Source organism: Saccopteryx bilineata, chromosome 2, assembly GCF_036850765.1.
Source record: "Saccopteryx bilineata isolate mSacBil1 chromosome 2, mSacBil1_pri_phased_curated, whole genome shotgun sequence".
Classification (NCBI taxonomy): Eukaryota; Metazoa; Chordata; class Mammalia; order Chiroptera; family Emballonuridae; genus Saccopteryx; species Saccopteryx bilineata.
The window spans coordinates 146051670-146068746 of NC_089491.1; the positions used below are offsets into that span (position 1 = coordinate 146051670).

At 37.6% G+C, this 17077-nt stretch overlaps 1 protein-coding gene across 1 annotated transcript in view; it reads right to left on the minus strand.

The window, feature by feature from the left end:
* Positions 1–235: 235 nt before the first annotated feature.
* YAF2 (YY1 associated factor 2) overlaps positions 236–17077 on the minus strand; it is an 83930-nt gene continuing 67088 nt past the window's right edge. Inside the window, 2 exon segments of the mRNA XM_066258125.1 lie at positions 236–1626; positions 3016–3168. Coding sequence (XP_066114222.1) covers positions 1389–1626; positions 3016–3168 — 391 coding nt within the window. The 3' untranslated portion in view covers positions 236–1388.

The window sequence follows — 17077 nt, forward strand, 5'->3', positions numbered from 1 at the left end:
GTCCACAGTTTTATTTTTTTCTTGAAATACTATCATGATGTCTTTACGTGATATTTTGTATCCATGTTATGTTTTTGAGTTCACTGCAGAAGTCTACAGGTGGCTATATATTAAGCAAATGGCTAAGAAAAAGCAGGAGACCCTAGGAAAATTTAAGAAGTACTGTGTGGTTTCTAGGTTTGATTTTTAAATATAACATAAACACTTCATTAGTTGTAAACAAAAATGCAAAATCTGTAGTCATAAAAATATTTTATTCATAACTTTACATAACAGTAAGTGGGGCTGTAAATAATTTTTTTATTTGGGGATACTGATAAATGCATAAACTAGCAGTTGTATCTGAAAATAGGGCACTGTGATCTTCATAAGAATTATTACATTTAATAAAAGGCCAATTAAACTGGTTTAAGACTAGTTTTTTCCCAATTCTGTGCAACAGTTCCCATTTCTGTATTAATTAGATTCATACTTCTATAACCCTGGATAAAGTTTGGAGCAAGGAAACAGTGATAGAACTATTAAGTTAAAGCTATTCCAAAATTGCAGCTTTTTAAATATGGCAGGTTTCTTTTCTCTTCTGCTTTTGCCAAATGCTTATAATTATTTGAATTTTAATTTTTCATATAATACAGAAAATACCAGTGTTCCATGACAATAGCACTAAACCTGAATTAGAAAGCTAAATAATCAATGTTTTATTGTTTACTAGTCTGAGAGTAAACATTACAATAAATGAATGTTTTGAAAAATAAGCCAAAAAAAAAAAAAAAGATAAAACCAGAAACATAATTCAGGAATAATAATTTAGTAAAATGTGTCAAAAATATTGGCAATGGTTCATACAAATTCTTTATTTAATAACAATTTTCCTATTTAACCACACCAAGTACCAGCAGGTGTATTAAGAAGATAACCATTAAGAAAATTCTGTTGCAGCAATAGTTGATTAAGTTGACCTTTGACTTGTATACATAGAACTATTTGTTTCACAATTCTCAAATAATACATATTTAGGCAGCTTGCACTATGTTATAAAAATTTAAATTCGTTAACATGCCAATAGTAGAGAATTCAAGAATTATGTGTTAGAATTCACTAAACTAAAAGTGAAAATAGACTTACCAATAACACTGCATAATGAATAATTCAACCACATTTTCATGGCACCTTTAACTGTGGAGATCAAAAAGTTAAAGTCTGGAAATGTTTGGTAGGCATAGATTGCAATAAAATCAAACAGATTCTAACAAACTTCTATTTTATGTAAAACGCAAATTGTGGATTGTACATGACTATGTTTGTCATGAAAATGTGGTACTTCTTGGCATAATCTGGGTATTTGCATGGTATGACAGAAGTGACTAAGAAATTGGAGAAAATAAACTTTAATGAGATTCTCCATTCAGTGATGAGGCTTCTCCTCTGGGTGAAGATGACCTGGACATTCCCCTCTCTGTATTGTCAGAGCTAGAGCCACTCTGACTGTGTTGATCTGCAGAAGCAGCACTAGATGCAGGCGGTGACTTTGTTTTCTCCTTAAAGTCTGTAATAATGACTGTCAGATCTCCAACGGTAACTTCCAAATGCTGAGCACTACTCCGATCCACATTTTTCAATCTTGGCCTACACATACAAAAGATAAAATTTTAAACTAGTTTGTCTGTCCATCAACTTTCTGTGCATATCATGAATCAATCAGGTAAAACAACAAAATGAATACAACTATTTTTTTAATACATCTATGTTTAAAGCTCTAAATTCATGTGTAACTAGACACAAAAATACCATTAAATGTTTCAAATAATTAACATTAATCAAAACAATCACTCATAAATCTTCTTCAATGTGACAAAAAGCTATGACACTTGGAAGAAATGATCTCTTAACTCATAATTTTGTAGACAGATTATCAATTTTATTTAAAAAAATGTTTTAGAATGGCAACGACACAGTTACATCACAGAAGAAGTTGGTAACATCTAAGGTTACAATATAGCAGGGCTGCTACTCCACTGATGAACATGGATAAGGGCATCGAGACTGTTCGTTCTGCCTGGACCCATGACCATTCTGATTAAAGCCCACGCAAATACAGAATCTGTGAATACTGTGAATATCACTCCTGGCTTTACAAGTGAAAAGAAATAGCTCAAAAACAAAAGTCGGCCCTGGCCGGTTGGCTCAGCAGTAGAGCATCGGCCTGGCGTGCGGGGGACCCGGGTTCAATTCCCAGCCAGGGCACATAGGAGAAGCGCCCATTTGCTTCTCCACCCCCTCCCCTCCTTCCTCTCTGTCTCTCTCTTCCCCTCCCGCAGCCAAGGCTCCATTGGAGCAAAGATGGCCCGAGTGCTGGGGATGGCTCCTTGGCCTCTGCCCCAGGCGCTAGAGTGGCTCTGGTCGCGGCAGAGCGATGCCCCGGAGGGGCAGAGCATCGCCCCCTGGTGGGCAGAGCGTCGCCCCTGGTGGGCGTGCTGGGTGGATCCTGGTTGGGCGCGTGCGGGAGTCTGTCTGACTGTCTCTCCCCGTTTCCAGCTTCAGAAAAATACAAAAAATACAAAAAAAAAAAAAAAGTCTTTTAATCTAGTTAAAAAAAAAAAAAAGCATTTTCACATTTAAGCTTATATTTGTGGCCTGTTTAATTTCTAGTACAACTTTCAAACTTAAAAAAAAACCAATTGCAGCCTGACCTGTGGTGGCGCAGTGGATAAAGCATCGACCTGGAAATGCTGAGGTCGCCGGTTCGAAACCCTGGGCTTGCCTGGTCAAGGCACATATGGGAGTTGATGCTTCCAGCTCCTCCCCCCTTCTCTCTCTCTGTCTCTCTCTACTCTCTCTCTCTCTCTCTCTCTCCTCTCTAAAAATGAATGAATAAAAAAAAAAGAAAAAAACCAATTGCATGATACTTTAAGGAGATGAAATATTTCACTTCTATTTTCTATACATCAATATTAAAAAAAATAAGCAGTCAATTTTATTATTTCAAAAGTGCCATACAACACTATTTAAATTTACCTGGTTTTCTTATGACTGTTCTTTTTGCTAGTTGTTTCTTTTTCACTTTTTTCTTTTTCTACTTTATCTTTTTTCTCTTTCTTTGACTGTGAAGGGGGCACGAACTGCTGAGTAACCTGCTGTGCAACCAACTGAGAGACAGGTCGAGGTTTCCTGTGCACATGTTAAAAAGAAAGGGTTTTTAGTTATTATTGTAACTTACAAATACATATTCCTTATTAGAGAATAGCTCAAATTATGAGAATAAGTATATGTTATGATTTTCAAGTATAAAACTCCTTATATGTAAGGTGATATACAATTAACATATATACACACGCACACACATTATTATTTTTCCAATCCAACAAAAATAGAAATATCATATAATAGTTAAAAAGTTATAGCCCAAGGTATATGGTCAAACCATTAAAATATAACTTAGATAAATCAACATGAAAATTATTAAGTGTCTCAAACTTCATCCTTATATAAGGAAACCCATGTATAAACATAAATTTTTAAAAATAAAATTCAAAACTTACACTAAAATAACATGTAAAATTTTTCCTCCTCTCTGAGAAAATATCTAACCATCTGTGACAATGACTGTTTTATTTCCTTTAAAATCTTTCATTTATTCATTTAATAAATATTTGAGTGTTGAAGTTTCCAGTCCTTATCACTCAATTCCTTGAGGCTTCTTACATATCTAGCCACAATCTCACCATGCTTTTTTGACCTTGGAGATCTGCCAGTCCTTTGAGACATGCCTTCTCACTCAGTCATTTTAAAGATATTTATTGAGAAATTACTGTAGGAACTGCAGAGAGATATCTGAAATGTTTCCTGGCTTCAACCTTTGGTGCCAGTACAAGCTCTTACTCTATTGGCCCAGAACAAGCTTCCAGCTTTGGCAAAAGTCAAGATTCAAATTAAGTAATCTCTATGTTCTTAAAATGAGAGAAAAAGACCGAGGAGGGGAAAAAGAAAAAAAAGGAGGATAAAATAAAAATTCATTTCAACAGATGATCTATAAACAATAGTAATTTTATTGTCTGAAAAGTCCTGGCCCTATTTTGGTCAGTAGAGTTACTTAAAAAACAGTGTTTTGTTTTGTTTTTATGCATCTAGGGTAAGACAAAACAGAAATCAATGAGAAAATACTGCATAATCTACAATTCAATGCTGCAAGGAGGAATCCTTTGAAGGAGAAAACAGGAAACAGTATCTAAAACAGATTTCAGCAGATGGATAATGAGTTTTGTTTAGAGCCTAAAGAATCTGAAATACAGGAAGGATATTCAGGAAAAATGTCCCAAGTAGAACTAACAGAGAAATCATGGTTAATGATGTAGATTAAGAGTTACACAAATGGACGTGATACTGAAAGCATGGTAATTAATGGCTGAGCGTATTAAAAAAATGAACTTAAAGGTTAAAGAAGAGATTCTCAAATTTAAGATACATCAGAATCACCTGGAAGGCTTAGCCCTACTTCCAAAGTTTCTGATTCCATAGGACTGAGGTAGAGCCCAATAATTTGTATTTCCAACTAGTCTCCAAGTTACACTGATGCCTCTGGTCTAGCCACCACACTTTGAGAAGAAGCTTGAAGAATTGTAACATATTAGTACTACTGTAGCATAAAGTTTGAGACAAAAAGGAGGGAGTGGCAGATAAATAAAAAAGGCAAGGCTGAATGGCTAGGGAAGGAACCTGATAATGAAAAGCTAAGGAGTCTGATTTACCCTTCAAAGATGGGAGATCACTGAAGAAACTCCAATTTAAATTTTACAAAGATTACTGTCAGCAGTCTTAAGGGGAAAGGTACAACAGAAGCAAGGAAACTTAGAAAGCTCCTTTAAAAGATCAGGCAAATGGTGTGCAGGGGTCCAGGGTTCGATTCCCAGCCAGGGCACACAGGAGAAGCACCCATCTGCTTCTCCACTCCTCCCCCTCTCCTTCCTCTCTGTCTCTCTCTTCCCCTCCCGCAGCTGAGGCTCCATTGGAGCAAAGTTGGCCCGGGCTCCGAGGACAGCTACATGACCTCTGCCTCAGGTGCTAGAATGGTTCTGGTTGCAAAAGAGCAACGCCCCAGATGGGCAGGGCGTTGCCCCCTGGTGGGTATGCCGGGTGGATCCCAGTCGGGCGCATGTGGGAGTCTGTCTGACTGCCTCCCCGTTTCCAACTTCAGAAAAATACAAAAAAAAAAAAACTTTAGAAGACCAGGCAAAATTAATGGAGCATGAATTAAGGAAGCAGCAGTGGAGTTATGTAAGACAGACTGAAGAAGCAGAATCAAGGGGACATGATGACTTATCAGATGTGCCTTTCTCACTTCTCAACCAACATTCCTTAGCAAAACATACAGCAATCCTTGCCCGGGAGTGGCCAACTTATGTGGGTAAGTTGGCCACATAAAAAAAAGAAAAAGTCTTAGATGTTGATAAATGCTATGAAGAAAATAAAGTAAGGAACACAGGGAGTGTTGGGGAAGAAGTTGCAGTTTTAATTTTGTCTTGTTTCCTCTTCTAAAATAAACTCCACAAGGGAAGAGATGGTATTATGGACCACTATATAACAAGGACCAAGCACAGTACTTAAAAAAAAGTACTAGTTACTTAATATTTGCTGAAGAATGACTAAATAAAGTCAGGTTTAATGAGGAATTAAGTTTTTTTGTTTTGTTTTAAAGGAGTAATGTCTAAGCTTACTCATTGGCCAGGATTAACCATTCACTACACAGAAGGAAACAAGTAATGAAAAAGTAAGAATAACAAGCATTAATTTTTTTTTTTTTTGGCAAGAGAATGAATGTACATGAGAAACAGACAGACAGGAAAAGAGATAGATGAGAAGCATCAACTCGTAGCTGTCACACCTTAGTTGTTCATTGATTGCTTTCTAATATGTACCTTGACTAGGGGCTCCAGCTGCGCCAGTGACCCCTTGCTCAAGCAAGTGACCTTGGATTTCAAGCCAGAGACCATGGGATTACATCTCTGATCCTATACTCAAACCAGTGAAACCGCACTCAAGCTGGTGAGCTTGCACTCAAGCTGGATGAGCCCACACTAAAGTTGGCTAACTTGGGCTTTCAAACGTGGGACCTCAGTGTCCCAGGTCAATGCTCAATCCACTGTGCCGCCACCGGTCAAGGCTTAATTTCTCTTTTAATAATGATGGAGTATAAAAACAGAAAGAAGTTCAATGGTATGGCAGGATTGAGAAAATATTTGTTTAGGCCTGACCTGTGGTGGCGCAGTGGATGGAGCATTGACCTGGAACGCTGAGGTCGCCGGTTTGAAACCCTGGCCTTGCCCAGTCAAGGCATATATAGGAGTTGATGCTTCTTGCTCCTACTCTCTCCTCTCTCTCTCTCTATGTCTCTCTCTCTCTTCTCTAAAATGAATAAATAAAATCTTTTTTTAAAAAAAGGATTTGTTTAGACTAGTGCCTAGTGAATAGTGAGTCACATAAGATTGAGTCACTCCAAGATATAAAATGCAACTGAGATGTAGTAATCATTTGGTCTCCAAGGTAATAGGGATCTCTGAATCTATTCCTTCCATAATAAATGAAGGTTCAACAACTTCCTTTATTACATTTGGTACTGTTATTCCCTTCCCTTTTGCATCCCAAAATTTAATGCAAAATAAATTTATAAAAGCATTAATGAGTTAAATTGAATTGCAATAAAACTGTAAACATTAAAATAAATTTACATTCTTTTAAATCTAGAGAAAAATCCTTAAGTTTTAAGCAATCAATAAATTGATGATATTCAGAAGCCATTGATACTAACTTAAAATATAAGGTCTACCAGAAAGTTCTGTCTGTTTCTATCACAACAAGTTTCGACATGTAAGCACATGTTTATTTGGCGCATGTGTGCCTCTTTAATTTTATCACTTAATGTATACATACTGATGTAGCAAATTAACTAAAACAAAGTTGATTCACGTTAGTCTTATGTGTGAAGAGTTAGTGTACCCATGGCTACTGATAAAGTTCATTTACGCCACTGTAATTTTTACGAATTTCAGCAAGGAAGAAATGTTACAGAAGCATGTCTGTCACATCCACCATATTCCCGACTTAGCACCCTCCGACTATCACTTGTTTTTGTCCTTATAAAATTTTTTGAAGGGCAAAAAATTCAAAAATGAAGATATCAAACAAGCACTGGTTCAATTTTTCACATCAAAAAATAAAACATTTTTCAAAAATAGGATATACAAATTGCCCTCACACTGGCAAGAAATTGTTAATAATAGCAATTATATTATTTAATAAAGTTTATTGATGGTAAGAAAAATTTGTATTTTGTTTTATTCCAAAAATGAACAGAACTTTCCGATAGACCTTATATATACTTATATTCTGTTTAGTACTGACTTTAGGTAAAATGGATTATTTTTCTAGGTTTTTTTGGATTCATTAATGACCTCAACGCTGTTTTTTTTCCTAAGATCTAAATATCTCAATTGTGGATACTATGATCATGAAGATTTTCAGGAATATAACTGTTGTGCTGTGCTTAGGTACAAAATATTTTTATAACATGATCAAACACTCCATCTCCCCTCCAGCATTTGTCTCCAAGTGGGTACCTATCTATTTGTGACACAGTCTTCAACATTGTCACTCCCACTTTCAAGTGAGAAGGGATAATCCTAATTCCCCAACTTCACAAATCTTACAAATTCTGCCAAGTCTTTTTCATATTTAACAAGTTTTATGGCTCCAGAATCTTCCTAGAATAATTTTCCCTTTTATACTGCCCATATAAAATATGAGTCCATTAATGTGAAAATGAAAGCATATTAGTAGAACAGAATTTACTTCATAAAACGATGATGCTAAATTAAATAAATTAATAATTTATTTCCAAATGAATTATGAATATAGAATTCTTCTAAGTGTTAAATTTTCAATGTTAAGAACAAAATAATTAATATATACTCTCCTACAGGCAAAACCAACTGAGAAAAAACAATTAGTTGTACTGCTCAGGTGACAGACTGGACTAAGGAGATAAGCTAGAAGACTAAACTAGAAATGAAGTAATAGTAATATGGATCCACTGTATGGTGTAGTCAGGGGAATGAAACTGAAGCAGTGAATCTGATGACATTTCAGAAGGATAATATAACCTGATGTGTGCTGAATAAGGGGAATAAAGAACTCTCCCCAAATGGGAGTTAAACTGAAAGAAATGAATTCAGTGTTATGAATTGAATGTGTCTCTCCTCCTCAAATTCGTATGTTGAAATCCTACCCTGCAAGGTGATGGTATTAGAGGAAGATCCTTTGGGAGGTGATCAGTCAGGTCATGCAGGTAGAGCCCAGATTAATGGAATTAATGTTCTTATAAAAGACGCCACAGAGAGACCCCTTGTCCCTTTTATGATGTGAGGATACAGTAAGAAAATGGTTGTCAATGAGGAAGAGTGTCATCAGACACAATTTGCCAGTGCCGTGATCTTGGACTTCCCAGTCACAAGAATTGTGAGAAATGTTTGTTATTTATATCCCACACAGTCTATGGCAGCTCATATGGATTAAGACAGACAGTTATAGGAATCCACAAGCATAACTATTCTAAATAGGAGGGACTGATGAACTTGGTACTGGCCATGTTGGGTTTGTAGAATTTATAAAATATAAGACTAGGGGTCTGATAAGCAACCATATGATCTCTGTACCTATTGTTGTGTAACTGATTTTATTTTTTTAATCATCAACAAATTTTCTAGTGGTTCCCTTATTGCTCAAGAAAAATGTTATTTCTAGCCTGACCAGGTGGTGGCACATGGGATAGAGCATCCACCTGAGATGCTGAGCACCCAGGTTCAAAATCTTGAGGTTGATGGCTTGAGCAAAAGCTCGCCGGCTTGAGCAAAAGCTCGCCAGCTTGAGCATGGGATCATAGACATGATCCATGGTCGCTGGCTTGAGCAAGGGGCCACTGGCTCAGCTGGAGCCCCTCAGTCAAGGCACATTACATTATGAGAAACAATCAATGAACAACAAACATGCTGCAACTATGAGTTGATGCTCTCATCTTTCTCCCTTCCTGTCTGTCCCTGTCTATCTCTCTCTTTCTCTCTCTTGGGTAGTTGTATTTTCTACCCTCTTTTTATCGTAGACCTTATTAAATGTATACTATTCGTTCTTTTATTGCTTTTTTAATTGTGGTTTTTCACTCGAAGACTGTAATTAACTCTTCTGTTCTAGGATTATTTGTTCTGGTTCAAATTTGGAAGAAAAACACAAAATAGAAATGCATATGTATACATATACCTTACTATTGAAATAGAGTTTTTTGTTGCTCTCTACAGGCTAAATGAGCTTTAAAGACCCTTCACTGAAGATGGAGGGAACATAGTTTACAATGATATTTTTATATTATAAAGTGACTCGTCACCATGCCCTGTTAAAAAGAAAGGCCTCCTATCTCCAGAAAGCTTAAGGTGGTTTAATTATGGTCCCTTTTTCTATTTAGTGAGAAAAATAAGGAGTAGAGTAGGAATTTTAGAGGTGGCAGATAATTAACTAAGAAAATAAAGGACAGGGCATTTTTTAGAAGGTATGCCCTTTTATGTTCAGGGATTTATCATTTGGGGTTTTGACAATACACCTGTAATGCCAACAGTTCGGTGATAACAAATTTGAAAGGTTCATCTAGTTAGTAAAATATCCCAGCTACACTCTATTATCTTCTTACATGTTATGATTAAGCTGTAACTTGTGAAATACAGTATTTAAGAATTTTGGTATCCCTAAGTGTCTCTATATATCCATCATAAATGCCCAAATGGACTGTGTAAAGTTTAGCAGGTCTGTTGATTTACTGTAATGTAAGAAAAAAAGGAACATTTCAACAACCATTTAATGAATATCTACTATCCATCAGAACAAAATATTTTAGAAGCTGTTAAACCTCCCATGTGAATTGGAGGCTTACTTTTTAAGATTTTATTTATTCATCTTAGACAGAAGAGAGAGAGAAAGGTGGCAGTGAAGGAATAGCAGGGAAGCATCAATTCGTAGTTGCTTCCTATATGTGCCTTGACAGGGCAAACACAGGGTTTCGAACCAGACCAAAGCATTCCAGGTCAACACTTTATCCACTGTGCCACCACAGGTCAGGCAAGAGGCTTAATATGTTCCATTTCTAATTATGTGTCTGCCCTTCACCTCCACCACCCTCCAATACAAATTTTATGTGCTAAGTCTAAGAAAAATGCTTTAAGCTTGATCAATCTCATTACAATTTAGCTTTGTTAAACTGGACAGGCAAAACAAAAAACAAACAATATAATACAATAACTGGTTCTTTTCTAAAAGAGGCAGCATTACTCATAGCTCAAAAAGAAGCAATCTGGTTCATAACACTAAAATATATGGTAAATTGAAGCAATATAACAAATCTCACTAAGTAAAAAAGACTGAACAAAACTCAAACCTGTTGTGAGTCTGTTGATACAGTGTCAACAAAGCCCAAAAATCTAACCAAGGAAGATTTATAAGCACCCACCCTGACTGACAAATTTATTTCACACTTACACTTGTCAGGTACACGGTGAGAAGCTTCATCATATAACAATACAGACTTAGCCCATGCCCTCATAAAGTTTACTTAGAGGAGAAAGACACCACACAAAAATGAAAATAAAAGTAAACTTTGTCAAAAGCACTTAAAAGAAATAGGTGTGCCATGATAGAGAAAACAGGACTTATTATAGACAGGGTGGAAAGAACTTTATTTAGTTCACGTTTAAACCATCAGTACACCAGGAAAAAGAGCCATGGCACAAACCCCTTTTTTAAATACGTTAAGACATTTTATAAATAATTTACAGATGAAATTAAAAAAACAATGATTAAAAATTATAGTAACACAGTAAACCTACCTTTTTATTCCCTAATTACATGGTTTTAAAGGCATACAGACCTAAAATACAGTTGTTGGGGTTTTTTTATTCTTTTTATTCTTTTTTTTTTTTTTTTTTTTTTTTTTTTAGAGAGGAGAGAGACAGAGAGGGGGACTCCTGCATGCGCCCGCCCAGGATCCACCTGGCATCAGCCCACCAGGGGGCAATGCTCTGCCCATCTGGGGCATCGCTCTGTCGCAACCAGAGCCATTCTAGTGCCTGAGGCAGAGGCCACAGACCCATCCTCAGCACCCGGGTCAACTTTGCTCCAATGGAGCCTTGGCTGCGGGAGGGGAAGAGAGAGACAAAGAGGAAGGAGAGGGGGAGGGGTGGAGAAGCAGATGGGCACTTCTCCTGTGTGCCCTGGCCAGGAATCGAACCCGGGACTCCTGCACGCCAGGCCGCTGCTCCACCACTGAGCCAACCGACCAGGGCCTCAGTGTTGTTTTTTAATGTAACTAACTCATCAGCTATTATGTCTAATCTTGGGAACATCTTATAAACACTGGTTTCCTGAATTTATATACACCTCTGATAAATTTTGGCCAATCTTTACATCCACTTCTTACACTGGCATTGTCAAAACATTTTACTTTGAAAACCTTGATGGCTCATCATATTTTGAAAAGAGAACAGCCATTTTCTTTGCTCCAAAATTACCAAACATTTTCATTTTTAGACTAGTATATATACATATCCTCCAGTATCTATCCATTTATGAATCATATCAAATACATGTTGGTGTCAAATATTATAGAAGAATACCATCACATGTCCTAATATCAAAATAAGATGGTTCAAGTTCACTGTTGCAAAATATCGCATGATGAAATCCTTTTGTTGAATGACTATCCACATGAGAAACCGTATTTCCTCTTTGTCCTTCAACATATATTGTTCATGTAACAACTCGAGTTTGCAAAAAGGTCATCTAGGATGTTGTCACTTGAAAACCTGGTCAGAGAGCTCTAGCATTATGCAGCCTATAAGCATTAGCAAACACAAAGAAATTAAAAATTACTCCATGGCAAATCCCTGGATTTCTCCTCCCCTGTCTGGTTCGGCCTGCTACAGACTCTTCCCCACCCAGGCTTCCTGAGGTAAATCTTACTTGACAGATCAGTTTTGAGATTTTGTGCTAGAGAGTCAGAAGGAAAGGAAGTTAGGAAAAAAGAAATTGCTAAAAGAGTTTTTTTTGGGGGGGGGAGGGGGAGTTTTGAGGACTGTAGCTTGAGAGAAAAACTATTACTTAAGGGCAGAGGTGAAAAATGGAAAGTGATGACTAAAAAATGCTCCAAGGCTATATGTCTTTTATTCATAGTGTGTGAGAAACGCAAAGAATTTCCTAGTTTATTTTGAAATCGTAAAAAAAAAGAGTTTATCTGCAAAATAAATTAGCTTTACTGGTCTTCCTTCTGTACATGTAAATATTTGGTTCAAATAATACATTATACAATGTGTTATTTTATTTTTAAAATGGTTAATATATATTCAAAAGATTGTGCATCAAATATTTGTGGAGCCCCTGCAGAATCACGGTCTTCCACAGTCCTCTGTGATGCTCTTGATCTTTGTATCACTGTGTGCTACCTCCTCACCAACCAGACTATTTAATCTCTCCATGGAGAAAGATCACATCTTACCTATTTTTGTATCCCTAGCATCTCATATAGATCTTATATGTAGTAGATGCTCAATAAATGTCTTGATATTAACAATGATTATAAATACAAGTTAAATAAGATGTGTAAGAACTATTAATCAATTGTGTAAACACTGATATGATTATGTGCCAACTTCCAGCATCTTTCTTGAAAAAATTTATGATGCATTTTGTTTTTGAGCCATTTAGTTCTTTTCCATAAAGATGGAATGAAGAGTTTAATGCATGTCTGTTTTCTATAAAAATTTATTATTAATTCAAAAGACAGAGTCGCCTGACTAGGCGGTGGCGCAGTGGATAGAGCGTCGGACTGGGATGCAAAGGACCCAGGTTCGAGACCCCGAGGTCGCCAGCTTGAGCGCGGGCTCATCTGGTCTGAGCAAAAGCCCACCAGCTTGAACCCAAGGTCACTGACTCCAGCAAGGGGTTACTCGGTCTGCTGAAGGCCTGCGGTCAAGGCACATATGAGAAAGCAATCAATGAACAACTAAGGTGTCGCAATGTGCAACGAAAAACTAATGATTGATGCTTCTCATCTCTCTCCGTTCCTGTTTATCCCTCTCTGTAAAAATAAATAAATAGGCCTGACCTGTGGTGGCGCAGTGGATAAAGCGTCGACCTGGAAATGCTGAGGTCGCCGGTTCGAAACCCTGGGCTTGCCTGGTCAAGGCACATATGGGAGTTGATGCTTCCTGCTCCTCCCCCCTTCTCTCTCTCTCCCTCTCTCTCTCCTTTCTAAAATGAATAAAAAATAAAAATAAATTAAAAAATAAATAAATAAATAAATAAATAAAACAAAGACAAAGAGTCCTTTTAAAGTGGTTCTCCCTACCCTCAAATAATGGAATCATCTACTCTTCTAACAGCATTATCTGACCAGCAAAATTTAAATAGTAGCTACAATAAGGATATTAAAATGTTTTTTGTTATTATACTAACAAAATCTTACAAGAAATCTCAATATATAAAACTATAAGCCCTGGCCGGTTGGCTCAGCGGTAGAGCGTCGGCCTAGCGTGCGGAGGACCTGGGTTCGATTCCCGGCCAGGGCACACAGGAGAAGCGCCCATTTGCTTCTCCACCCCTCCGCCGCACCTTCCTCTCTGTCTCTCTCTTCCCCTCCCGCAGCCAAGGCTCCATTGGAGCAAAGATGGCCCGGGTGCTGGGGATGGCTCTGTGGCCTCTGCCTCAGGCGCTAGAGTGGCTCTGGTCGCAACATGGCGACGCCCAGGATGGGCAGAGCATCGCCCCCTGGTGGGCAGAGCGTCGCCCCTGGTGGGCGTGCCGGGTGGATCCCGGTCGGGCGCACGCGGGAGTCTGTCTGACTGTCTCTCCCTGTTTCCAGCTTCAGAAAAATGAAAGAAAAGAAAAAAAAAAAAAAAACTATAAGAACTTTTACATCTGTGAATTTGATGTGGAGGCTACTTAAACCCCATGTGCTCAGGGCTCATTCTCTAATCTCCCAGTTATCCTGAAGTGTGGCCCTGCCGAATACAATGGGGAAACCACTGATCCAGTGTATTCACACAATACCAATTAAATTCACACCTCAGGTTCAAAGTACTCTTTCTCCTGTCACTAGCCTAAGTGTGCTGACAGAATGTATGAAATAATATCCTTCACCATTTCAAGAATCTATGCATAGTATGATATTTGGAAAAGTCTTTAAGGTCTATTATATTTAATTGTAAACATCAAACACTTCTACAGAACCCCATAACATAATTTTCCCTAAACTCTTAGGAGGTAGCAGCAGGGGAGACTTGATTCCTTGGAAGCTACTACTATAGTCCTTGGTAAGCGCGGACAAAAGAGTTTTGTTTTACAACTATAAAAACTAGGTTAGAGTGTTTGGCAACTAAGTCTCTGGAAAATCCTTCAAATCATTAAACATCATCACAGTTCACATAACTTGAAAGACCTAGGCCACTCTCCAGAGCTACAAAGCAGTCATCCTCAGCTTTTCCTTCCCCTTAGCCAAATAAACATCAAGTCCTTTCCATTTTTCTTTCATATTATTGGGACAACTCCCCTTTATCACCCCATGAACACCACTCTAATCTAACCCAATAGCAGCATCCTATACCGCCTATTTGACTGCCTTCTCCCTTCCAATATAAGACGAGTCTTCCTTGCATTCCTTTATTTAACGTATTTATTAAACACTCACTATGTTCAAATCACTGTTCCAAGCACTGGGAATAGAGCACTGAACAAAACTTACCTTTACTGCATACCATATTATCCTGGGTGATCTTGATTCTATTTCACAGATAAAACAGAAGCTATGGGATTAAAATTTCCAAAAGCTCCCTTCTGTGCCCATATACTCTCACTTCCCTATCCAAATTCCTATTTGAGAACATGCCTCTACCTGCTCACTGGTTCCCTCCTCCAGGACACTACTCCTGCTATTGATCTCTTTTCTCTTCTGCTCCAACAGTATTTATTTCCTTCTCTAAAAGGTTATTCTTATGAGCATACACATACATTATAATAGTTCTTACCTTAAAAAAAAAAAACCTTTCCCTAAGTCCGCATCCCTTTATATCTACTGCCCCATTTCTCTCCTGTTTTCTACCTCAGTATTTTTGTCCCTTACCATTTACCAAAATTGGTTCTTTCAAAGCACCAACAATCACTTTATCTTTTCCATTGGTCAACTGCAGCTCTCAACATACTTGGTCTTTTAAAGGATCATTTAACAGAGTTTATCACTCCTTCACTTCCAGCAAAACTTTCTCCACAAGTCTTTAGAACACCATGTTCTTCCAATTTTTCTCCTGCCTCACTGGCTACTCTTTCACGGTCTAATTTACCAATTCCTTCCCAATTTCTAAATTGTGCCATACCCCAGGACTCAGTCTTCAGATAGCTCTTCTATCTACTAACCCTACTTGAAGTGTGGTTCACCAACCCAACTAAGGGAGTCTGCACTGGGAGCCCCCTAGAAATGCAATTCTCAGACCTAGTCTCCAAACTATGGGTTTTTTTTATCTATGCAAAGCTTGAGAAACACTAGTATAGGTGACCTAATACAGTCATCTGCTGTAAATACCATCTGTACAATGATTTGCAGCCTTGACTCCAATTAGAATTAAACTACAATGTTTTAAAATAACTATGCCTAGGAGGAAAAATGTTAAATTTTATAGGTTGAATAAAATTTGTAAAAACGAACATTTAAACTAGATTTTAAAACTGAACATTAGTTTTAATAAAAAATTTTCTCAAGGACACACATGCACACACACATACAACCTCTCATGTTGAAACATATGAACAAATGTGATCCATATTTATCCGACTACTCCACACCAAGGTATTTATCTAGAGAGAAAGTAGTATATGTCTACACAAAGACTTGTATACAAATGTTTATAGCAGCTTCATTTGTAATGGCCAAATTCTGAATGAAAACCCAAGTGTCCATCAACAGTTGAGTGAAGAAATTGTGAGATTGCTGGGTTACATGTCTACATTTAGCTAAAACAGTTCTTATCCAGAGATTACGTTTCTCTTTTATGGTACAATTTCCATTCTTGTAACCTGTATCTATGGACAACTTATAACAGGCTAGTCCCAGAGATAGTGCAAGTTCGGTTCCAGACCACAGCAATTAAATCAATCTTTTTACTAGTGAAGAATTTTGACTTCAATTTGTAAAAAATGCAGTATCTTTAAAGCACAATAAAAGAAAAAAAGAAATGAAAATGCCTGTATAAGCTATTTCTCCTAAATTTCTCTCTTTCCTTCATTCCTTTACTCATTTATTGTAGCAGGCAGTCTTCTTTCTAAAGATGGCCCCCAATAATTCTTGCCTCCTGGTATTCATGTCCTTTCTAATCCCCTCCTTGTGAGTGGGCTGGACCTAGGAAAGTCCTTTAATAAACAGAATACAGCAAAATGATGCCACTTCCAAAGTAAAGTTACTAAAAGACTCCCGCTTTCATCTTGCTCGCCCTCTCTTGCCTTGTTGTGAGCTCCCCTATAGAATGGCCTATGTGACCAAGAACTGAGAAAAGCCTCTGGTCAACAGATCAGTGAGGAACTAAAATCCTCTGCCCAACTGCGGGTAGGGAACTAAGGCCTGCCAACAGCCACCTGAGTAAACCTGGAAGTAATTTCTCCCCCACTGATACCTTAAGATGACTGCAGCCCATAACAGACCCTGAATCACAAAACCTAGCTAAGACGTGCCCAGATTCCTGACCCACAGAAACTTCAGGTAATTAATATTTGTTTTAAGCAGCTAAATTTTGAGGTAATTTGCTATGCAGCAACAGATACTAATATACACACTGACACCTATCACATTCTAAGAATTGAGATGCCATTCTTCATTACAGAAAATCTGGTACCCATACTGCTTGTTTGAGACATCTCACTATGGTCCTCTGAATCTTCATGTATCACATAGGCATTACAGTACAACAAATCATCCACCAGATTACAGCACCTTCAGTGAAAAACAAGC